This window comes from Passer domesticus, chromosome 4 (assembly GCF_036417665.1).
Source record: "Passer domesticus isolate bPasDom1 chromosome 4, bPasDom1.hap1, whole genome shotgun sequence".
Classification (NCBI taxonomy): Eukaryota; Metazoa; Chordata; class Aves; order Passeriformes; family Passeridae; genus Passer; species Passer domesticus.
The window spans coordinates 25,312,835-25,337,441 of record NC_087477.1 but is presented as its reverse complement, the minus strand read 5'-3'; the positions used below and the strand labels follow the sequence as shown (position 1 = coordinate 25,337,441).

Sequence of the window (24,607 nt, the reverse complement as noted above, 5' to 3'; positions counted from 1 at the left end):
CACATCAGAGACACAAGCTCCTGGGCTTGCAGGGCTGGGCTCAAAATCACAAGAAAATACTCATTTAAGTACGACAGTTGTGCTCTTCTGTGATGCTACTGAAGGCTCAGTTTCAGCAATGCAGCTAAATGTGCACAAGGGCTTAGCAAAAAACTTTTCACCCTCTCCTTTAAAAGACATCGTAAATAATTCATTTATGCTAATTAACCAAGAGCTCAAGAAATTTCTAAAGAGAAACTCGGGTTACAACACAACAAGAGATTTCCATGGGAACTTTGATGACAAACAGTGAAATTCAATTCAATCAGCCTAGTCTGTTTTAAGACATTCTTACATACCTGATAACCTTTGATTCTTTCCATCTCTTTGCTGGCCAATGGATTGCTCTTTACCACACAGACTAAAGCTTTCACAGCTGCATACAACCCTTCCACATCTGATGCCATGGCTACAAGTCCCAAAATAGCAGCAGCCCCACCAATGTACTGTAGTGTAGTGGCAACAGGTTTGGGGACAAATGTTCTTACTCCTGAGCACAGACAGAGAAAATGAATTAATATATTCAAATCAAATTTTTGCAAGAAATAATTGTGAAAATGTGAAAGCACTTTTTATTTTAGCATTACTTGAATTATAAAATAATGCTACTAGAAGAATTATGACACCTTAGAAGAGGATGTGAAGGAAATATAGAACAATAGTTTATGACCTAAGGTAAAGTAATTGAATATATTTTCATAATAATGAATCATAAACTGAAGCAAGCATCCCATGTGAGCAAAAAAAAAAAATAATAGTATATCCATAAAATATAAAAATGTTCAATAAATACAATGCACCATTAACACTCATCAGTCACATGATTTATCTTATAGACCTAAGTTCTTACTGACAAGTAAATAATGACTTTAAAGCACAGTAATTCTTAAGTGATCAACTCACCCAAATACCCTATCAAAGCTGCACCAATGGAGCGTGCTGGTCCATTCAAATGCCCTGCTGAGTTATGCAGAAGCTTCACAGGTGTGGCATTTTCATGAGAAGAAATTGCCAGCTAAAGAAAACAAGAAAAAAACCAGCAGGGATTGAAGGGAAGAGGTTACTTTTATGCAAGCCTAAAATTCATAACTTACAAATTTCCCTTCTGCGATCAGGAGTAACATGCAACAAACCCAGATAAAGCCTTTCCTTTAAGGCTTTCCTCCATCCCTGTGATCATCTTGGGGGTCTTCCCTGGACTCACTCCAACAGGTCCATGTCTTTCTTGTGCTGGTCACCCCAGAGCTGCAGGTGGGGTCTCACCAAGGATGCAGCACTGCAGGTGGGATCTCACCAGAGCAGAGGGGCAGAATCCCCTCCATGCTGCCCATGGTGCTTTGGATGTAGCCCAGGACATGCCTGGCTTTCTGGGCTGTGAGTGCTCATGGCTGGGTCATGTCCAGCCCCTCTTCCACCAGCACCTCCAAGTTCTTCTCAGCAGGACTGCCCTCAATCTGCTCATCCCCATCCCCATGGACTGATACCAGGGATTGCCCTTACCCAGGGGCAGCACCTTGTACTTGGTGTTAAACCTCATGAGCTTCCAATTGGCTCACTTCTCTGGGGCCATCTAGCCCTGGAACTCATCTAGATCTAGATGTAATCCTGTCCTTGAAATGTGTCAAGAGCACCACTCAGCTTAGTTTCATCAGTGAATATGCTGAGGGTGCACTTGATCCCCCTCTGTCATTAATGAAGGTATTAAATAATACCGGTTCCTACATGGACTCCTGAGGGAGAGCACTTGTCACCAATTTCCATTGGGACTCTGAGCCATTGACCATTACCCAGTAGATGCAACTGTCCAATCACTTTCTCATACATCTTAACAGCCCACCCATTGAACCCATCTTTCTCCAATTTAGAGAGAAAGAGGTAATGGGGGGCTTTGTCAAAGGCTTTACAGCAGTGCAAATAAATCACATCTGTAACCCTTTCCTTGTCCACTGATGCAGTCACCCCATCACAGAAGGCCCCAAGGTTGGCCATCTAGTGCCTACAGAAGCTGTGAGTTCTCAGTTCCTGGAAGCATTCAAGGTCAGGCTGGAATGCACTTTGAGCAATCTGACACAGTGAAAGTTGTCCTTGCCCACAAGAGGGGCAAGAGACTAGATTGTTCCTGGCTGCATTGAGCAAATTGTCTTGAAGTGAGTTGAAAGAAAGGAAGTCATACACATTTACTGACTGATTTCCCAACATACCTGTTTGGCAATAGCTTTACTATCCAACTTGTTGTAAACTTTCCTTATTTTTGCCACTGTAAATGAAGAAACTGACAGTGCATAGAGACCAAAGGAGACCTTCTCTTCTGGTACCAAAGATACCGGCGATGGATTGATTCCTTCAGACTTCGAATCTTTACCTTAAAGACAAAATAGAAATTCCTTTCATTGATGGCGTCGTTTTTTCTTTTAATTTGAACAGTAAAACCTTAAGCAACTCACACTGCAGAATAGGTATTAAAAAAATATTTTGCAAACAGCTGAGATGTGATATTGTCCAGCCTAAAGGCTGTAAACATCCCTTCCCTTCTGAAGGAAAACAAAGCAATCAAAAGCCAGACAAGCATTTGGTAAATCTGCATCTTTGCCTGTGACAAATGGCTTTTTACTACAGTTTGATAGGAAAGCTGCCTTGGAATGGTATGAGAGATGCAAGATGCAAAGAGAATATATAACCATATGTTTAAAATTTTGTATCCTTTCTGATTTCACTTTCTACAGATAAATATCGCATACAGTAGGAATAATGACTTTTCCAACTGGTTTAAAACCAAAGCGAGGAATACACGCACTTCTACTATATCTCAGCACAAGAATTTAGATTCCTATTATCCTCTACAAGTGCAGCTACTAATCTTCTTCCTGTGAAGAGCAAGCTTTTCCTCCCTGTTCCTGCATACTCTCTCACCTCTTCTGCCACAAAGATTCCAGCACAGCTAGCCCAAGCTACCAGGAGCCACCTGGCCTGTACTTACATGGAACATAAACTGCTTGGAAGCTCCCGACGTAGTTGGGTCCCAGCTCATAGATGGTGCTGACCCCTGGGGCGGGCAGCACCTCCTCCAGGAAATGTGTGGGGCCCAGGCGCCACACCAGGGAAGAGAGCTGGCGCTGCGCGGGCGGTGTGCCGATGTATGCGTACACTGTGCTCACCACGGGGGGGTTGGCAGAGCCCGAGCCACTGGGGCTGCTGTGAATGTAGTGAAGCTGTGAGGGAGCAAAACAAGTCAGTGAGGGAGCAAGGGTACCGTGATGAGATCAGAAATTTTGTCCAGAAATGGTTTTGCAAGGCATGGGAGGTATCAAATGATTGCTATGTAATGCAGGGCATAATTACACTGTACTGAACTAGACTGTGAAGAACATTAAAAAGAAAGGAAATGTGAAGACCAGAAGTGGCTATCAAAAGATGAAGGTGTGTATGGAAACGCAGGAGAACATGAGAATTCTGTGTCTAAAGAAGCTCTATCTTGATTCTAAAGACATGGTGCTCGAAGTAGTGTTGTTTCTCCTTTCCCAGCCTTTGGAAATTACACCATTTCAAGCTCAAGTGCAAATGCAATGAACTAAATTCAGCAAGACTTTTCAAATAATTAAACAAATACACAAGTAAGATCCTGGCCAATATAGAAAGACAAGAACAACCTCACAGGCTTTTTTCTACTTGCATTGTAAAAATTCTGCTAGTAGCTATTAAATGTAGTCATGTATAGCCAGAGACATGGCCAGACAGACACTTATGTATTACAGCTGTCAGCATAACAACCTACTGTAGTCCCCCTCTTGCAAAAGGAATACTGAGAGGTAAACTTTGAAAATCAATATGTTGTTTTACCTACAGCAGTATAGTAACATTAGCTAGTTTAAACCCCACACCTGCCAGCTGTCAAATGATGTTTGGATATCTGTTACAGCTTGGGAATACTGTGTGCGCAGTGGAGAGGTCCACAGTGCTTTTCACTGCTCTCTGCAGTTTCTTCCACCTAACAATGAGGTACTGACCTTTGCAAATAAATGTGGTGTTTGCTGGTTGTTTTTTGTTTTGCTGCTTGGATTGGATTTTTTTTCTGTTCTGTTGGGGATGGCCACCTTTTAGACGGGGTAGTAGTGGTTGATTTTGCTCTTTTTTCTTGCAAGGTTTTTTTATTGCACAGAGAAAAAAATCACTCCAACCAGTAAAAATGAGAATTGCAAGATTTATTTTACCTTGACAGTGTTAACAAGCTGTCCATCGAGGTAGAGTGCAGCTGTGCTGTTCTTCAGCATGCCTTTACTCATGACCAGAACTAGGTGATGCCACTGGCCTTCCACAATGAGGTCACCGCAGCGGAAACGGGCACAACAGGGAAGAATTTCATAAAATGATGATTCCTCACTGAAGTCATCAACTAAAGGAAAAGCACAGTTAGTGGACACCAGCAGAAATGTTACAAGAGCTTAAAAATCTCAGGATATATTCAGACTTTTGACAATTGTATTTTACTTCTCACTTTCTCCCCTTCCTTTGAAATGTTAGCTGGAATACTAGTTGGCACAAGTTTTTACTTTCTCATGCTGCCATGCAAGTTACAGAAGGATCTTTTGTTGTTTTCCTAAAGAAGCTTCTACAGCAGCAGTCACCAAGATCCAACAGATGTGTCCCCAAACCCAAAGAGGTATTTTTCACCTTTCTCACACTGTGAAGAAGATGATACCCATGTTCCCAGACTTTTGATTCCCACTTCTGCATCACAAAAATGACCCTTACTCAAAAGCTGTCCCAATAGGAAAAAAAAAAAAAAAGAAAGAAAGATAAAAAATATTCCCCAAAACCCAGGAAACGTATCAACCATGAACTTTTCAGATCTCTCTTCATTTTTTCACACTGAAGGAAAAGAAACCATTAATCCTATTACTACAACAACTGCCTGCACAGGGAGAACACTCATTTCTTTAGAACCAGCACAAGGAAAATGTTACAAGCAGAGTATTTAGAACTAACATTTAGATACAAAAATAATCTCAAGTTCTTTTACGTAGCCTAACATCTCTGAGCACAATTCTTGCTCTCAATAAGGGTCCTCAAATCACCCCATTTATTCTTACAAGAGACTGTCAGCACTTCCATTCCCTGTGTTGTGCACAACACTTCCAGTCTCAGTTCTTCAGGTCCCTACCTGCTCAGCACTCAACAGTACACCATCAACTATGATTTAGACACTTGGGTATCACTTGAGTGAAGCAAAGTGTCCTGGTTGAAGTGAAAAACAGTCTTTATAGTCAGAAACCTTCAGATCTTCCCTGAAAAGCCTTTTCAAATCCAATCTCTTTCAGGGAGTTTGATTGGTGCTCACTAAACTAAAAACATATGAACTATAGCTTCAGTGCAGGCTAAAGCAATTAGTGTGGAGATAAATTTGCTTCATTCTCTAAGAATTTGGTCCTTAGAAAAAAGCACTGTCAGTATCTTTGTAATTTAGGACATTTAACTCCTACTTTACACTGTGGCTTTTCAGCTCTCAAGTTTCAGGTTTTGAACTTGACTTCTACTAAGAGAGAGTGCTGCAGTTAATGATGTGAATGTCTGCTTACAGATTATTCCTTATTTTCATGGTAACAGTCCTCTTAGTTGTTTCTGGGAGGCTTTTAAAATAACAATTTTATATAATCTTTATCAGTGCTGCTTACTCAAAAAGTAAAGACCAGAAGCAGGACCAGGTTTTTGAAAACCATTTGGGCTGGTCTGGTGAAGAGCTAAGCCTGAAACGCATGCAGAAGGCTGCCCTGCTCCTCTCAGCTCCTCCATGGACTCAGTGTGTAACAGCCTCTCAAAACCAACCACTTTTGGAGGCTCTGATGGAGGACCAGGCTGGAGACAGGAGACTCATCCTTAAGCCCCTGAGTGCACTGATAGCTCTCTCTAGCAAATTTATTGGTATCACCAGCTTCACTTAGATTTTCACTACACCTCCTGTAACCCCTCCTTTGGTCACAGACACTGAATGGAGATACAAACTGTTTCTGAAAACTGACCACAGCATTAAAACATGAAGTGAATGACTGCTTGCCCTCAAAAATCCCTCCAGTACTGGCACTATCCAGACTGAAAAAGCCTTCAACCTATTAGTTTACTATTTCCAAACTTCTTCAAAGCAAAGACCATTAGAATTTGCACCTCAAGACCTCAAGAGATGATGTCTAAAACGAATGACACAAGATAAATCAAAGTCAAAACCTTTCAAAATCAATTATGTAATCTCTCCCCTGAATACGTATTACCTGGGGTTTTGGGAAAAAAAAATTTATTTTATATATAATCATTGAATCTTCTTTGGAAATTACAAAAGCTCCATAAATTAATGTTTATATTTTGCATTTTTCCATTGCCAAAAAATCAGGAACTGGTGAAGTAGCAACAGAAGTTCTAGCATGTACAATTCTTCTGGATAATGAGTTTAAAATAAACTTGCCATTGTATCCCTATAACACTGTCAGCATTAGCTGATGACATGGCACAACTCTTACCATAATTCTGAAGCAATTCTTCTTTAGTTGAAACAATCAGTGAGCGATCTTTTGCCGAGAGGACAATGGCAAGGCAGACGTAATGCTGCTCCGAGGAGTTCGCACGCCGCACTACAGTGAGGAGTCTCACTGGGTGGTTATTGGGAGGTGTACTAAAATGTTCAATACAAAACCAAGTTGAGTAGCTTAAACCAGATGGTGGTGGGAAAAACCTTTCACCTAAAAATAAAAAGAAAGCCCATTACAGAGCTGCAGTTCAGATACCTACTTGATGCTGCTCCTTTTTTCATATCAGCTCAGCTAATAGTGGCTGTATTTTCTCAGATCCTGAAGAAGCCTCTGTTATGGGAATATCTCTCTACCACATACATCTGACTCCACTTAATATCCCAGGATGCTCCCACTAGTTCTATCTTACTGCAGTAAGCCTTCACCTTAGTTTTTAGACTTAGCAACTTGTTTAACTAAGTGACCATGTTCAATTAATTCCACAGCTTTTAATTAAGCATTCCAGGTTCCTGTAGGGTGAATAATCCTCAACAACATGTAAAAGTGATTGCAAACAATTTAGATGGGGCTTTTGTGCTGCTGTGCGCAACTACACCTGTAATAAATGCAGTCAAGGATTCAGCAGAACAAAGTCACAAGTACAGCATTACAATTCATTCCGCATTTCCTATTCTCTACACACTACAACCTCAACTTTTTCTTAATGCATCTGGGTTATTACTCGTACACCTTGGTTGATTACAATTTAGCCTTCTACTTTAAGCACTGCATTTTAAAGCAATCACACATTTTACATTTTATATTGCTTTTCATTCTCTTGAAGGCAACAGAAACACACAAAAAAAAAGACACAAGAAGTTCTTGATTGTGGGTGCACAGTGTCCAACACCATACTATCAGTTCATGGCTAACCAAGAAGTCCAAGAGACCTAAACATCAGATACAAACCACTGTTTGTTACCAGTCATACTGGAGTACTCACCAGTTCCAATTCCGCTCACAACGGCACCATCAACAAGTCCTGTAGTAACAGCATTATTTGTAGGTGCATTGTGGGGAGCCAGACTTGGCAAGAACAGGCAGCTGTTAAACACAAGACCAGTAACACACTGGAGTTTATGAAGTCAGTGTAAGTGGAGTTCAATAGAAACAAAACATGGCTTAGGAATATATAACAAGCACACATGCTTTGTGACTTTCTGTAGTAATGAAAACTAGGAATTAATTCTCAAGATTGCTCATTGTGAGTCTAAATTATCGCTAGCACAAAGAACTTTGGCAGTGTATGTCTTTGGTGTGAAGGTATACAGTCATGCCCATGTGGCTCCATAAGCTAAGGTCTTCCCTTGTGGGCACCTGCATCTTGCAGCAGCCTTTGAGTAGTTCTGAACCTTCTAAAGAGACTGGATCAGCTAAATAGTCAAAGGATCTGACAACTGCAGACAATGATGTTCTTATCTTTAAAAAGTATGCTCTCACACTAATATCATATTCCACCAACTTAGCTATGTTTGGTCCTTATAAGAGCCACTGATGCTGTGGACACAATGAAAATCAATATAAGGAGAAAAGTTTTTAAATTAAAAAAAAAATTATTATAGAAGCCTTCTTAGTTGGCTTGCTGAAATTAAAAGAAGTCACAGTTGCATTATGTGTGTTACTTCTGGACATGTTACCAGTACCCACAAATTTCCTGAAGCAAACACACTGAAAATTCATTTTGCCAGCCTATTTCAAGTTCCTAGGTCCAGACAATTTTTTTTCTTCTCTCTTATGAAGGATGTAGAACACATCTTAGAGTAACATTTGTTTACTAAAAAAATAAGTCTGCTCCTGACTGTACTGGATATTAAGGTTAGATGGAAAATGGAAGCTGCATCCTTGCTTTGCACAGCTGAAAAGATAATGCAGACAGCAGCAGAGCTCCCAAGTACTCAAGTTTTTCTATTCCATTTTTATAACCAAAAAGACCAAACATTTTCCTTAAACAGATGTTGAGAATGGTGTCATGCATTCATCTTCTGAATAGTTAAATCATATTACATGATCCTCAAAAAGTGTCTCACTCAGCAGGTGTTTAATTAGAGAGATAAAAACACTAAGTGGTGCTAAAAGAAAAATAAAATAGCTAAGCATGATATCCAGGCTATTCCTTCAGTTAGTAATACTAGGTTTCTTTCAGTTCTTTGAACTCATCATAGTTGCCTTGTCTGCTTCATTTGTATTTCCGATACACTTTCACATTTTCATGTTTTTCAGCAATTTTAAGTGGGTCTCAGAATACCCGTGCCATCCAAATGTCATACAGAAATCTCAGCAACTCTTCAAGGGTATGTTGGCACCACTTTGTTTTAAAAGGGATGTGAAACCCAGAACTGAGAGTCCCACCAATGATACAAACTTCTTTTTTTCACTTTCACACATGGCAAGCAAGCAGTTTTTATCAAGGTATTAATGAGTGAGAAAGTGGAAATATATGTGATTCAAAGCATTGCTTTCTCCTCTTTAAAGAGTTCATTTGTTCCTTACTTGCAAACAGTCTATTAAATTTTACAAGCATTCCTTTAGGAAAACAGGAAGTAAGCAAGCACTGCACTGCCCCACGCGACTCGAGAGCACGGCAGGACCTTACCCAAACCCTTCCAGAGATGTGTCAAACTCGATGAACGCCGGCGTCACCGATGAGCCGTGAAGCCTGATATCATGTGGGGTTGTCATGGAGACCAAACACTTGACTCTGGTCAGGGGCACTGTGCTCCCTTCTGCTGGCTTGAGCAGGCTCCTGCTGATCCGATAGTGGCTGTCCTCGTGCGCACCGAAGACGCTGTCAGGACCCAGACCTTCCATGGAGGTGACCATGCTATCTACAGGAGAAGCCAAGAAACAAGAGCATTGCAATGTAGGATTGCAAAAGGGAGGCATTTTCAGGCTGTTTATTTGGACCTTTCAAGTCTGGTGGAATAGCTGAATTGTCACACGTTGTCAGCTAGTTTAGCCTCTCATCAGATAATGAGCTGGGCAGCATTGCTTTGATTATAAAAATGCTCAAAGGCAGAAAGATGAGCATCTTGCACAACACACCAAGGAAAGTCTGTGGTAAAGCCAAGAGGCCCCCCCATTGCCTCATGTCAGCACGGTGTTCTTTTTGCAGAGGCTCCTCTTTGGATGCATTCCTGCAACCTGATTTAACAAGCAGGGAAAATTCTGCTTTGTGTTCTTCAGATACAGTCTCAGAGCTCTTAGAAAGCAGAAAGTAGACTTAGCTTAGGTAATTTAACATAACTTGTGGTATTCAGAAGGTAGCTTTGCATTCTCTTTCCTAGGCTAAAAACTTTCTCACATTTCATAATTTTCCTTGTTTATTTTCGGAGTGATAATACTCTTATGCAAATATATATATGAAAATAAATAGAGCACTGGCCAAGAGATAAATTGAATGTCTTCTTCTCCCTTCTTTTGAAATTTACTGAACTTGATAATATAACATGAATTCAGTTAATTTATTTTGCTTATTTATTTCATAATTTAATGCCTAATCAGTATCATCTAAGATACTTTCTAGTTTCTTTTAAATATTTCAAAAATTTCAGCTAACGTATTTTTAAGGATATGTTACAGCCAGACATACAATGAGCAAGCTGACACACAGAAATAAATATCTTGTGCTTTGGAAGCTTTTCAACAATTTCTTTGTATTATAATTTACTGAGACTCTCCTATACTACATGAATAGCCATTCCCAAGCTCTACAACTCATGGATAATAATAGGAGACTGAACAGTTATTTTATCTGACACCTTACTGAACCCATGGGAGATACTACACAGATACAATGATTTGCTGAGTGCACATGAAAGTAGCTGAGAAAAAAATATTGCTAAATAATTAAAAATGTAGGACCTACTCAAGACTTAAAAACAAAATACTACCATATTTAACAGTTACTTCCTAAAATAAAATCCTATAATAATCTTTGCTGGATATACATTCAATATAAGTACTACACTCCCTCTGGTTTTGGAACTTTTCCAGTCCAATGGTTCTGATGATTTCACATTCATACAAAGCGGGGGTAAAGTTGGGTTTTGTGAGTGCCTATCTAAAAATTTTAAATAGGTCTGCAACTGGGGGACAGGAGTAAAACATTATTTACACACATTTTTAGCAATTCAGCACCTACTTCTCATTTCTGGTTCAAAACTCAGTGAGCTGGGTTTGTGCACTCGGTACTGTTTCAACAACTTTTTGTCCCAGGCTCCGCAATTCAAAGGATTTCCCAAGCGTAAGAATTCCCTAAGAAAGAGAATAGAAAAATTTGGAAGTCATTTTCTCCATTTATTTGCCTACAGTGGCACCAAGTCTAATAGCACTTAAAAAAAAAAGACAATAATTGCTTGCAATAAATTTAATTTTTAACTAAGAAAATAATTCAATGCATAATTATGATCCATAACATATGCGATCCATTCAAAACAAGTTAATTTTGGAATGCATGCTCTCAAAAGTTTACACTATTTTAAATAATCAAGCCATTTTGATAAAGTAATTTATCATAAAATAAAGCAATTTCGGTAATTCCCTTCTCTTCATTTGAAAACTTGGCAGGAGGCTGCTGCATTCTGCAGGAGAACATCGGGACATTGGACGATGTATGTCCAGCAAGTTGAACTCTTCTGGAGAGGCAGATCATAGGCTGAAGTAAGCAACCTCAGCTTTGTTTTACCAGTGTGTCCTGTTTGGTTGGGGGAATCATTTCACAGCTATCAACATCTGTATCTCTAGATAACTATACTATCTCACTAGAGCTACCCAGGCTATCAGAGTCTATGCTTAGGGAAGCTGAAGTCCCTGTAATGTGACTATGAGCTAGAGGGCTCCTTACAGAATCCCTTCTGACACAGCGACATGTCACTAAAGGGAACCGAGCAGCTGTCCTGGCTACAGGTCAGCCAGCCAGTGATCCATAGGAGATAATACAATTAAATTCCCTCTTACAGCTGAGATCACAGAACCCCAGGACAGTTTGGGTTGGAAAGGACTTTTAAAGGTCACTTGGTCTACGCCCTCTGCTGTGGGCTGGTACTGCTTTCTCTTACACTAGATTGTTCAAAGCCCTGTCTGACCTGACCTTGAACGTCTCCAGTGATGGGACATCCACAACTTTTCTGGACAACCTCTTTCAGTGTCTCATCTCTTTCACCATAAAAAATGTCCTCCTCATGTCTAATTTAAATCCAGCCTTTTGCAGTTTAAAACCTGTGGCACTGGTCCTGTCACTATGGGCCCCAGTAAAAAGTCTATGTCAAGACACAACCTATTTGATGAGAAAAAATAGGATATTGTGCTATCACTCCCCCATCAGGTCACTAAGGCTCTCTACCACTGCCAGCCATTTACAGTGAGCCAGGGACAGGGCAGGCTGCAGGCCTCAGTCCAACTGAACTTCAGGGCAATCCTTCTGACCTCAACACCATGGGCTGCAGAGCCTGGGAGGCCAGCCTTTCAAACATCCTTTGGAGTGGTGGATGCAAGGAGTGGTCCTCATCTGCCAGAGCAGCGCTGCATCTTTGCAGAAGTCGTGCGTGGAGCCCAGCTTCACACATGACTTGCTGGTTTCTCTCTGTATGCACCAGAGATTGCAGGATGTTGGCCACTGCCAGCTGGAGATCCAGTGCATGCTGAAAAAGAGAACAGCACAGGGCTTGAGAAAGTGTAAACTGACAAGGAAAACGGAAGAAAGGCTTTACACATAATAATAGAAAAGAAACTACCATTAGCAATAAATACAGAAAACTAACTATACTTAAATATACATGCATGCACTTGTGTGTTTTCACATGCCTGTGTGAAGAAACACTCTGTACGAAAAAGAGTAATTAGTTAGACAAAGGACCAGAACTGTGGTCAAGAAAAATAATTCAGGTAAGAATGGTCAAACTAACCTCTACTTTTCACCAGCAAAGAGAGGCAGCTCAGAGAGAACTAGAAACTCTTATTTTTGTGACTATTAAGCTATTCCTAGTAATTTAACTTAGAAACATAAGAACACTGGCTTGAACTCTTAACCCAGCATGGCCTAGCCCACCACTAAACCATGTTCCCAAGTGCCACATCTACATGTCTTCTAAAGACTTCCATGTCTGGTGACTCAAACAGTGCCCTAGGCAGCCCATTCAAGCGCTTAACAACCCTTTTGGTGAAGAAGTTTTTCCTAATATCCAACCTAAACTTCTCCTGGCACAACTTGATGCCATTTCCTCTCAGCCTATCACTTGTTTGACTTGTTGAGACCGCCCCTCCCCTCGCTACAACCTCCTTGAGCTTCCTTTTCTCCAGGCTAAAACACTCCCACCTCAGCAAAGAGTCCACCCACTCAAGCCATGAGCAGCCAGTTTCTCCAGGAGAATGCAGTGGGGAACAGTGTCAGAAGCTTTACTAATGTCCAGGTAAACAACATCCACAGCCTTTCCCTCATCAACCAAGAGGGTCATCTTGTCACAGGAGAGCAGGACCTGCCTTTCATAAAGCCATGCTGGCTGAGCCTTGATTTCACAACTGTTCTGTACGTGCTGCAGCATGGGATGTGTAATGATCTGCTCCACAGCCTTCCCCAGCACTGGGGTCAGACTGAGGAGCCTGTGGTTCCCCTGATCTTCCTGGCCAGTCTTGTAGATGGGCATCACATTGACTGAACTGCTGTTTTACAGAGAGCTGTAATTCTCCTGATTAGCCAGGACTGCTGGTAAATGATGGAAAGTGGCTCAGTGAGCACTTCCACCAGCTTCCTCAGCACCCTTGGGCAGATCCCATCAGCCCCATAGATTTGTGAGTGCTTAAGCTGTGTATCAGGTTGCTAACTACTTCTCCTTGGATTATACAGGCTTCATTCTGCTCCCCACCACTGCCATAACCTCTACAAAACTAAAGACATGCAACATAACTGTCAAATTATGTCGTGAAGGCAGGAAGTTACAGCATTCATGACCAGTAGAGACCAAGAAAGAGGAATCCAGTAATTCCTGCAAGCTTTCAGAACTCTATTTTTTTAAATGAAAAGTATTCTTCAGGGAAGACATCTCAAACAATACATAAGCAACTTCCAAAAATGTCCAACAAATCCTTCATATACAAAGTACCAGAAGACATTTTGGGTTGGGAATTGTACAAAGCAGTCAGTACAACTTTAGAACTAGAACATATTTAGAACTTTAAACTTTAACTAGAACAACTAGAAGAACTTTAGAACTAGAACATACTCCAGCTACTTCAAACAGTGTGCATAGCCCAAGATATGATGTTCAGTCCTGTGTCCTCACAGTATACATTAATCCCTAATACACCAGGGAAAACATGAATTAATCACAGTGCTTGGAAACTTATCTGATGGTCACTTCACACCTTTCTTTAACCTTACATTACTAACAAGAGTTTGAAAGAGATAAACAAAAGAAAGCCTAAGAAATAAAGCAATTCTTCTCAGACCTCTATGCCACCACTTATACAATTCAACCTGTGAAATATGTTAGTTTTTCAGCACAAAATGAGAGGACATCACCAGCTTTCCTATTTCCCACAGCCATCCTTTTCCCCAGCAACTCCCAAAGCTTCAGACCACACATTTTTTCACTTACCTCTGGGTGTGTAGCTGATCCAACAGAGGCCAGAAGATCCAGCATTGCAAGCATAGCACCAGGGTGAATAATGACTGCATCAGAGCTTTGTATGGACGTGGGTCCTGTTTGGAGTTTCACATCAGCTATGTTTTTCTGAGGGCAAACAGGAGGTGTTGAAACAGAATGATATGCATGCCTGCAGGACAGAAAACATCCCGTGGTTACAACACCCAGCTATTATGAGCTCTGCATTTTTCAAACGGCTGTAAAATTGTACTGGCCTATAGATGTTATTCCCTTTTCCTTTCTCTTCCCTCAGTTACACAGAACAAGTGTTCCTCTTCTCAAACCTGCTGGGCATGTTTCCCTAAAGACAGCCTGGAGAGGTTTCATTCTTGAATTTGGAAGTGTCTTTCCTAGGTGCTACAAGGTTTCAAGAACTTAATAGATTGTTTTTATTGCCTCCCTCTTTTTATTCTAGTTGCAGTGGTGACACACAACAACTGCAGTGAGCAACCTACCACTGCTGTTCTCTGGATGTGTATCTCCCCGTTTGCTTTTCATTACCAACTGGTTATGAAATGTATTATCTATCACAAAACTCTCAGCAATCTCTAAACAGCCTAGGGGAATAGAAGGGTGGTCTCTGTGGTTACTCATGCCAGCAATCTGTATGTTCTCAGTCCTTCCATGACTGCTATGGCCATTTGGTTTTACATGAAGATGCTTTAGTCTGACCCAGGGAAAAGATGATTTGACACACTGACTTAGAAGCAACCACTGGTCCTGAGAAATGCAGACATGTTCTTCATTGAAACTCTTGGAATATCAGCTTGATGTCACTCTTCTTTCAGCAAGGGTTTCAACATGAGCAACATGAGCAGCTCACTGAACATATGTTTCAAGATGGTGCTTTAGAAGCAAAAGCAAAAGACTCATGCTCACCACAAAAAAAAAAGAAAACCAAAACACACAAGAAACCCCCACAAGTAAAACCCACAAACCCAGAAAAACCCCAACCCATATCACCTACAGCCCGCAGTATTTACCATGTTTATTTGTAAGAAGAAATAGAATAAACTCTGTGTGAGAATTTTTTTTGATGATCATATATTGTCCTTTGTTTTACAACTGAATACAGCAAAACAAGAAGGTTTTCTTCTTATCAAATCAGCTGAAAGAAGTATTTCCTCTCTTCTGTTCTCAGTGACAGAAATTTACTCAAACCCTGACCCTAACACAAGTTAGACTTTGAGACTGGCTGTTCCTCCCCCTTTAGTCACTTCCAACAAGGCAATATTTCTCCTGGGAAAAAAAGGACATAGATGGGAGATGAGGAAGGCTGCAAAGTTCTGCCCTGAACACAGCCACCAAGCCCAATCCCCCAGCAAGAAACACATCCATGGGTGAAGGCTGAGACATTGAATTATTCAGCTTAAGACAGGACAACAGGAAGCACAGCACAATCTTCTTGAGCTGGCTGGAAAACTGGTTCAATAAATAATGTTCCAATAAAAAGGTTCCCACTGAAAAGCTTTATGGCAGATCAGCAAAAACTTGGCACCTGAACAACCCCAGAGTACTGTTCAAAAGAGAGTTTTTAAGAAAAATTAGATTACCGATGCTTTACTCATTTAGCTAATGCTTACAGGAAACAGAAAAAAAATTCCACTGAAACCAACTGCTAAGAAAAAGATCTCCCTAAATGATTTTTTTCTAGTATTTTTTACAAACCCCTAAGCCATTAATTTTCTAAACTTCTCTGTCAGCCCCACCACTTATGGAAACATCTAGCAGGTAAGAAAGGCTTCATTGTGGCTTTTGAAATGAAGTAAGAACAGTATAACAACTGGTAATACTATCACAAAGATTTAATCTCAAGCCTCAGCCCTGACTTACTGCAGAAACTGGAACACAGGCAATTATTTCCCATGCATCCTAAAAGCACTGCTCTTCTGAAGGAGAAAACTGCAGCCTCTTTCCAATGTCACCTTGAGCATCTCAATGCAAGTTTTACAGGTTGCAGTTAAAAAACCTGAATACCCACTTATATTTCAGAATTCTCATAAGCCTAGTGAAATTCCATTCCTTAAGACATTCTGTCCACTCTGAAGTACAAATTTTAAGCACACTGATCTGCACTATCACATTCACCTTGTTAGGTAAATTATGAGGTTAAAACATGGCAGTACACAGACAGCATAACAAAAACATTGCTCACTGTGAGTCACAAACACAAATATGATCCTGATCTCAAACCACCTGGACTGCAGCATTCCACATAACTGAAAAGGCAATACAGTCCAGACTAGGCTTCCTGTTAGCAGTCTAAGGAAAAATTATATTTTAAAGCCATATATTATTGGAAGTTTTTCACGTAATTTTAAAATACCTTCTATTTTTAGTTTTTCCATATAAGGAGAACTTGTATCAATTCAACAGGGGAAAAAAAACCAGTTTGTAAAGATATCTCTACACAGAAAAAAGAAAACAGACCTTACAAAATTCTTCCAAAATATTAATTAAATGTTATTGTTCTATGGGTCAGGGTAGAACTTGCAATAAATTAATTTAGCCATACTTCCATTCTTATATGCCTCCTTTAAGGAAGAAGAAAGAAGAAGCAGATAATGGAAAATTACAGTGTGCACAAGATGACATGCATCTGAATGTCTAATCTGTCTAATTTGATAAAATATATAATTGAAGAGAAATGAATTAATTAATATAACTTTATATAATTAGCTCCAAGTATTGATGAAAATGACAACAGCATTTTGATTTGGAAAGAAATAAATAAGATTTACTGTAGATAAACCCTCTGCATATCGTGCCCCAAGAGTGATCATTATGCAAACTTTTTAAAAATAATGGCTAAAAAGTCAAAGCTACATTCTATTCTCTACTTTATCCTGTTAGGACCAAAATACCTTTAAAAAAATGCTTATTTCTGCTAAAATTTACAACAATCAAAGAGTTGAAAAAGCTGTAGTTCTTGATTCAAATGACACAGGTGTGGAAGAACAATGCATTCCAGGTAACAGGGAGGACAGCCATGCACTGCCATCCCAACACGTGCTGCAGGAGTCCCACCTACTCTGCTTCCATAAAGAGAACACTTGGAGGGCAGCACTCCACAGGGAAATACAGCTTTGAGACATGTCTGAGAGAGAATATTAGCATATTGGTGCATCTAAAACTATTCTAGACTGTGTGAGAAACCAGAACTGTGCTATTTTTGTTTATAAGAATTATCTCTGTGCACAGTGTCTGCTTGCTCTTTTAGCCAAACAACAGAGGGCTCTCCCTCAGGCATCTGTCTTACAAGGTAAAAGGCAGAAAATCAGGCCACAACAAGGGAGATCCCAGGGATGCAAAGCAAAGGAGACAGAAAACAATAAGAGAAGAGCAAACACTTCTCTGGGAAGAGTCAACTTTGACAAAATTTGACCGTATCTGACATTTAGGAGGAGAAAAAGATAATATTGGACTGCAAACCCCAAGCTGCTTATTTTTGAAAGCAGAAAGATCACAGCCACTGGCACTGAATTCACTAGGAATGACAAACATGATGCTGTGAGAAAGCAGACAGCTGTTCAAACATACTTTTTGGAAAGCCTAGTTCTATTTTTTTACTTAAAACATGCTTTTCAGAAAGGATCTGAAAGTCACCCAAGCAAGCATGATCATTCTTTCTGTCCACTTTTACTTTGAGTCTTACACAATTTGTTACAACCCAAAGGCTTTTTTTGTTTGTGAAAATCCATTTCAAAAGCACTTAACCCCAGCAAGTACCTACATTACTGCACTGGAGCTTACCTGAATTGCTGAAAGCACCCCACAGGGATAATGACTTTTCAAACTACCCAATCTTTACCTCAGGTTTTCAAGCAACTGCTTGCATTTTCAGTACCACAAAAAAAAACCCCAAGGGAAGCCTAACATATCTATTCTTATATAGCTATATTTATATTTTAATTTCCAGGCTGCGTCAGCCACCCATCTGGCAGTCTTGTTCATCACACCCTGGAATCAGCTCCTGTTTGGCAGGCACTGCTTGTGTTCTGCTGCAAGCCTTTGCATATATATCTGTGTGTTGGAGTAATTCAGTGAACCTGAGCAGCCCTGCCACCTACACCTGGGAGAAGAGCAAAACGTAGCAAAGGGATGGGCAAGCTGCTGCACTAGAGGTTAATGCAGGGCTGAAGCTGTGAAGAGCCTCCACAGGACACGGTTTTCTTACATGTTTCTTTAGAGTAAATGACAAGGAAAAGACTTTGCCAGCTAAGGTTTTTCTCTGTAAACTGTAATGTTTGTTCTTAAATGCCTCAGTGTTAGAAAAGAAAGGACATGACAATCTAAGAGGTTCTGGGTTACCAGGAAGGCGCCTTTGTGCAAGCTGCTCCCTGTAGAATCCCCAGGTATGACTTGGGTAACGACTCAGTAAAGAAACAATGTTCTCTCTACTAAACTTCTTTAGAATAAACATTCCTTTCAAATCAGTTTTCAAAAGCATCTTTGGTTGTTTTCCTTTGCAGAATATTTTACATTCCAACCATGAAGCTTGAATGCCTATATTAAGCAGTATACCACTCAATAATGATCCTATTTTCTACACATGGCACCTGCATGTCAGATAACCCTGTGTCTTTCAAATGCCTTTTTAGCTTTCAAAAGCAAATCTCTGCCTAAATTGCATCTGTAGATAGTGAAGGGCTGCTCCCTTCCCTGGGGACTCCAGGAAAAAATGGGTTTGCATTTCCACAAACCTCTAAGTAACACTGGTCAGACAGTAACCTTTATTTTTAAAAAAATGTTCAAGTCTACCAGACACATTAAGATGCATAAGAAAAGACTGTAGCTTGGGAGTGAAAGCAGGTGCCTGGATTTCTGAATTGGGTCATTTGTGCTTTCTTTCCACACATTTTAATTCAGCATGTCTCTACATTATATGGTAGTCAAGACAGGTTCATTCTTTACTTTTTATTCTCTGCATTTACTAACAAATGAACACCTTTACAAGCCATTCACCTTCCACCAAAAGTAAGCTTTCTTGAAAAATTAGTCAGGAAAAAAGAAATCCTGCTGTATTTATTGATCTACTAGCACAGTCTGAATGCCTTTGAACTGCTCCTGAGAACGTCATATATACTATACCTCCCTTAGATAATTTCTTATACTAGGCTTTATTTGGTTTTGAAACACAAGCCTAACTTTAAGTGCTATGGGAATCTGGAGACATCTCTAATCTCATCACTGCCTAGGATTCAACATGAAACATGCCTTTACATTTTTTTAATCTAGTAAACACACAAGTGGAAATGCACTCCTCAGAATACCAATTTAAGAGAAATATCCCTCCCCCCAAAACTAAGAAACACAACAGCAAGAGAGAAAAATTGGAAAGGAGATCAACTTCTCTTTGAAGGGTCGGTACCTTTTCCTGGACAAAGCTGGCGTACCCCAAGGAGAGGGGAGAGAAGTCTCATTTGTCAGGCAAGGAGGGATCTGTTCTGCACGACTACAGACAAAACAGACAGGGGTAGGACAGAGAGGTTAGAGAAGAAACCAGAGGCCATAAGCCAGTTAGTTTTACAAAAGCACCAATAAAATTGTTACTTGGATCCACCCTTTAGAAACAACATGGATGACAAAGGACAAATTGAACGACAGCCTCAGGTGAACACACAGACATGCAAAGTGTGCACAGGTCTTGTGGTGTGACTCTGCACTGCTTGTTCATTGCTCTGCTGAGAGCTACTGATACCAGCAAAGCAGAACATCTTGCAATGTTCAACAGAAGAAATTCAGAGGAGAAAGTAAAGCTTCAGTAAATTAGATATAACCAACAGGAGTAAGAAATAAAGTCAATGTAAATTCAATAATGAATGATGAACAGAAAATGTAAAGAAGAAAAAATCACTGAAAATAACAGCCAAAAAAAAAACCAAACTAACAAACAAAAAAAACCTTAGTGAGGTAGCTTATGCAACATCACCATGTGATTTACTTACCCCATTGTTTCCTCATTCACTATTAGCCAGTGTCAACTTCTACAGTACGAGCAACACACTCTTAATACAAATTGTCCTCCTGCTACCTGAATGCTTTAATAATGCTTCAAAATGAGACCAAATAAACTGATTTCTGAAGTTGGCTTTTTGGTGAGTGTGTCAGAGTGCGAGTGTGTCTTAGGGTGGGTTTTTTTGTTGGTTTGTTAGTTGTTAAAATTTTCTTTGAAGAAGAGAAAAGCATTAAGATCTCCCATTTTGGGGGAAAGATGGCCCATCTTATTAGAACAGGGTCACATACATTCAAAGGCTGGGTTATAAATAGCTTAAAGGTCCCAGATACAAAGCTTAGGTCTGTGTTTCATGTTTTGTACCTTAAATTGTGGCAAAAACTACTTTAAGACACGCCAATCTTCAATACATATTTCACAAAGTTTTGTTGTAATTTTCAACCTTTAAAACACATTTCTGTTCATTTTGAGTCTCATTATAATTTTAATTCAAGTTGTTTCACTCTGGGAGTGTCTCCCAGTTAGATTTAAAAAAAACCAGTAAGTTACAGACTATCTAGAATTTTAAAGAACAAGCAAATCCACATAAAACAAGATGTGCTAGCAAGGAGAAAAAGAAGCACAGGGAAGGCGTTATCAGTCTCTAATACTACTTGAGAGATCATCATAGCAGTAGTGTCCATCTCTTCTTCGAAATAACTAGCCAAAAGGCAAGAGGAAATGGCCTCAAGTTGAACCAGGGGAAGTTTAGATTTGCTATTTGGAAAAAAAAAATTCACCAAAAGGGTTATCAAGCATTAGAACAGGCTGCCCTCAGATGGAGTTGAATCATCATCCCTAGGGGTCTTTAAAAGATGTGTAGATGTGGCACTGAAGGACACGATTTAGTGGCTGATTTGGTAGTGCCAAATTTATAGTTAGATCTGATCTTAAGAGTATTTTCCAACCTAAATGATTCTATATTTCTAAATTAATAATGGTATTATTTAATCATTTACTTTAAAACTCCGTATCAAATGAAACACGAAGTTAAGGTATGACATTCAACAACCAAATTTTCATTTACTTAAAAAAAGCATAAAAATATAGTATTTCTAATGATGATAATGCAACCTATCAGCCTATCAACCAACAGGTTGCTTCAACACATCAAATATAACCATGAACTGATACCTCTATATTAACTGCTGCCACAATAATCAGAGAGAATGCTGGGCACCCTGGAGAACACCAGCAAGCAAAGTCATTATTTGGTCAGATGATGACACCTTATCCTCCTCTCAGTGGAGTGAAGTAAGAAAAAAGTAGATTAACATGGAAATACCAAAGCAATGAAGGTATCTGAAGAGAACTCTTTTGGTGAATACTGGCGTGGGACAGGCAGAGAAGATGAAAGAAAAGGAAGGAAAAAAAACCCCAAAAATCAAAGGTCATACCTGTCAAAAGAATCTGTTGCTACCTTGTAGAGGTAAATAAAAAGTTTGCTGCAGTGTCTTAGAGTAGGTGACACAGAATCCAGGGATATTAGGTCATCATCCAAAAGCCTTTGAAACAGTTGTGTATTTGAAGGGAAGACATTCAAGGGACTTATTTTCCTCAAGTCTGAGAAGCAGCCAAGTAATCGAACAGCATCTGCCAGTTTTTCATACTGGATCTCTGTCTTGAAGAAGTGAGAGTTGGCTGGCTCGTAGCGCATTGCTGCAGTCAATGTGCAGAACACAGTGTGAAGCAGTTCAAACACTTGGTTCTGGTTTACTTTTTCCCAGCCATTCTTAGGTGGTGAGCACAAAGATCTTTCCATGGCAACAAGTAAAGATGTGACGTACACAAATCCACCAACCTTCCTAAAAACAGTTCTTGTGCGGTGACTCTCTCTCAAAACCAAGAGTAGAGCCTGTGGACAAAACAAGCAATCAAAACAGGGAAACAACAGCAACAACAAGCAGTAGCATTACAAACAGCCTGGAAAAAGCTTGGAACATTTTTGTTCACGAAGCATTGTTGTGTTAGCAAAATCCTTGTGTCATTTGTCAGAACTTGGTAATCCCTGAAGTGAAAAATGTAGTAAAAGTTGTAGTAAAAGTTCAACAACTTTTCAGCAGATCAACTTTTCAAAAGATCAACTTTTACTATAAAAATTCTCATGCTCAAAAGTTTACAAAATAAAGAAAAATATTAGGGGGGAAAGTAGAACATTGCCCCTTATTTAGAAATAAGAAATTACCTTCCAACAGAAAAGACCTGACCAAGCCCAGAATGGAACCCAAAACTGCCAAGTAATTCTCTTAGTGACAAGGTGGAGAATATCTCTGTTAGGTGAAGAATCTTCTCTGTCATCACACTTCACAAACAATTTCAAACAAAGCAGGCAAATGACTTCTTGCAGCAATGAGAAATCTAAACCTTGGAGCATCCTAACAGACTCCTAGAAATCAACAATGCAGAAGCACCTGGCAGCTATGAAGCCACAACAGCACTCAAATGTAACAACTCAGATAGCAAATTCAGGCAGTAAAAATTAGCCAAATATGCCCACTTATTTTTAGCTTTCCTCTATAAATCTCTGATTTGAGACTGAGACTATATTTTAAGAGTTTCTTCTCAAAAGTAAGCCATAGAGAGAAAGAAAAGTGGATAATACCTTACTTGCTGAACAAATAAATGCAAAGCCATGGTATAAACAGTGAAAAATACATGAACTTAGGTACTAGAGAATAATACCCATTATCTGTGAAATCAGGGGGTGGAGAAGCCCTGTGACACAGCCAAAAACAAACAAAAAGGATACCTGTCATGGGAAGTTTGACCCACGTGTGAATATAGAAGAAAAAGTCTCCCTACAGAAAGCATCATAAACAACAGAAAAATGTTACTGATACAGAAAAATAGGCCAGGGGGAATTTCCCATGACCAAAAGTCTGCTTCTTCAGAATCAAATTGCTTTTTTAAGCACTCAGAAGATGGGTAGTGAAACAGAAGACTGTCATTCCTCTGAAGGCACTATCTCCTTTCTTGACAAACTTGAACAAACAGTAAGAGACACATCACTGCACTGTTCTGGGCTGTCAGTTCCATAACCAAAACTTCTGAGAACAGCACCAATAGAGGACAAGTACAACAGGTCACGGGAAAGACAGAAATCCTGATTTTCTGTTAAATCCTCTGAGGAACTCCAGTATCTTTTCTTTCCCCATAAGTATGGTGAAAAACACATGGTCAAAAATTGCTGAAGACTGTCACAGACATTACACAGTAAATGAATAGTTTTATTACTAGCTTTCCTTTCTGTCTTTTGGAATTATATGAAGGTGTTCATCTGCCAGAGAAATACAGCTCCTTTGAACAGAAATGAAGCTAGATGTCTGAGTTGTCTTCATTAAGACTCATTTACTTTCTGCTATTTGCCTCAGATTTTCTACCCTAAAATAAATCAGTATTTTGTCAATTTAAAAAAATAACATTAGCTACTCTGAAGAAAAATTGTGTGTCTAGATTGGCAAATGAAACACCTAATACAATAGGAAACAGACAAAAGTTTTCTTGCTTCTTCCTCCATTCCCAGCCTTACTTTCTCACTATTCCACTATTTTGCTTAAGCAAGCAAGTTCTTCAGCTTTATCTTCTACTGTGATCATTACAATTTGCATTTATATTAATTATTTCAGCATTCCTAGATAAAAATCGGTAAAATAAGATGCCAGAGCTGAAAATAAATGTACTTTACTTGCTTGCTTTTTTTCCCATACGTATTCCCATTTTTTTTAAATGAATAAGACCTCACCAGGGAAAATCATTTTCTATCCACAAACGTGACAATGCTAAAAACATATTCACTAGCCTACATCTCCAGTTCTGAAGCCTACCATGGATAGATGGCAGGAAGAAAAAAAAAACAAAAAAACAACAAACCATGGATCAAATATAAGAATTTCAACTCCAGAGACAATCTACTACCTAAACACCACCCAACCAATCCAGCTCAACCCAATGCCCATCTCAGTGTTTTCTCTCTTGGAAACCACACCTTAGGAACAAGAGTGCTGAAGAAGAACCCTGCACCTACCCTGAGGATGTCGGTTTTGAGCTGCAGTTCCGTAGGTGGGGCCGAGTGCATCAGCCCCAGCAGGGTGCCCATGTCGTCCTCTCCGCTGGGTGACAGCACCAGCTGCTGGATGATCATCAGGGCGTGCTGGCGGCACTGCGGGTACTTCACGATGTTGTGCACGCACCTGGCACCACCAAACTCCCTGAAAATGCCTGCTCGGGAAGAGGGTGGCAGGGGAAGCACTTTAAGAGTAAGCAAAATATAACCAGTGGCAAATAATGACAACAAAACAACACCAAAGGTGTTAATTTTCATTTCTACAGAATTTTAGCTCTATGGATATGTAATGATTTACTACTATTTTTCCTTCCCT

The 24,607-nt window shown here is 39.8% G+C and overlaps 1 protein-coding gene across 14 annotated transcripts in view; it reads right to left on the bottom strand.

The window, feature by feature from the left end:
• WDFY3 (WD repeat and FYVE domain containing 3) overlaps nt 1-24,607 on the bottom strand; it is a 149,051-nt gene that overhangs the window by 44,268 nt on the left and 80,176 nt on the right. For 12 of the 14 annotated variants that reach the window (XM_064416660.1, XM_064416659.1, XM_064416658.1 and 9 more), the window contains 14 exons: nt 24,253-24,446; nt 21,626-22,083; nt 19,605-19,688; nt 14,186-14,363; nt 12,018-12,232; nt 10,735-10,847; nt 9,187-9,418; nt 7,537-7,637; nt 6,546-6,764; nt 4,248-4,429; nt 3,017-3,248; nt 2,241-2,401; nt 943-1,054; nt 339-529 (listed from right to left, as the gene is read on the bottom strand). In XM_064416660.1, coding sequence (XP_064272730.1) covers nt 339-529; nt 943-1,054; nt 2,241-2,401; nt 3,017-3,248; nt 4,248-4,429; nt 6,546-6,764; nt 7,537-7,637; nt 9,187-9,418; nt 10,735-10,847; nt 12,018-12,232; nt 14,186-14,363; nt 19,605-19,688; nt 21,626-22,083; nt 24,253-24,446 — 2,672 coding nt within the window. The remainder of the gene's footprint in view (nt 1-338; nt 530-942; nt 1,055-2,240; nt 2,402-3,016; nt 3,249-4,247; nt 4,430-6,545; nt 6,765-7,536; nt 7,638-9,186; nt 9,419-10,734; nt 10,848-12,017; nt 12,233-14,185; nt 14,364-19,604; nt 19,689-21,625; nt 22,084-24,252; nt 24,447-24,607) is intronic. The other 2 variants (XM_064416654.1, XM_064416657.1) reach the window with 1 other exon arrangement.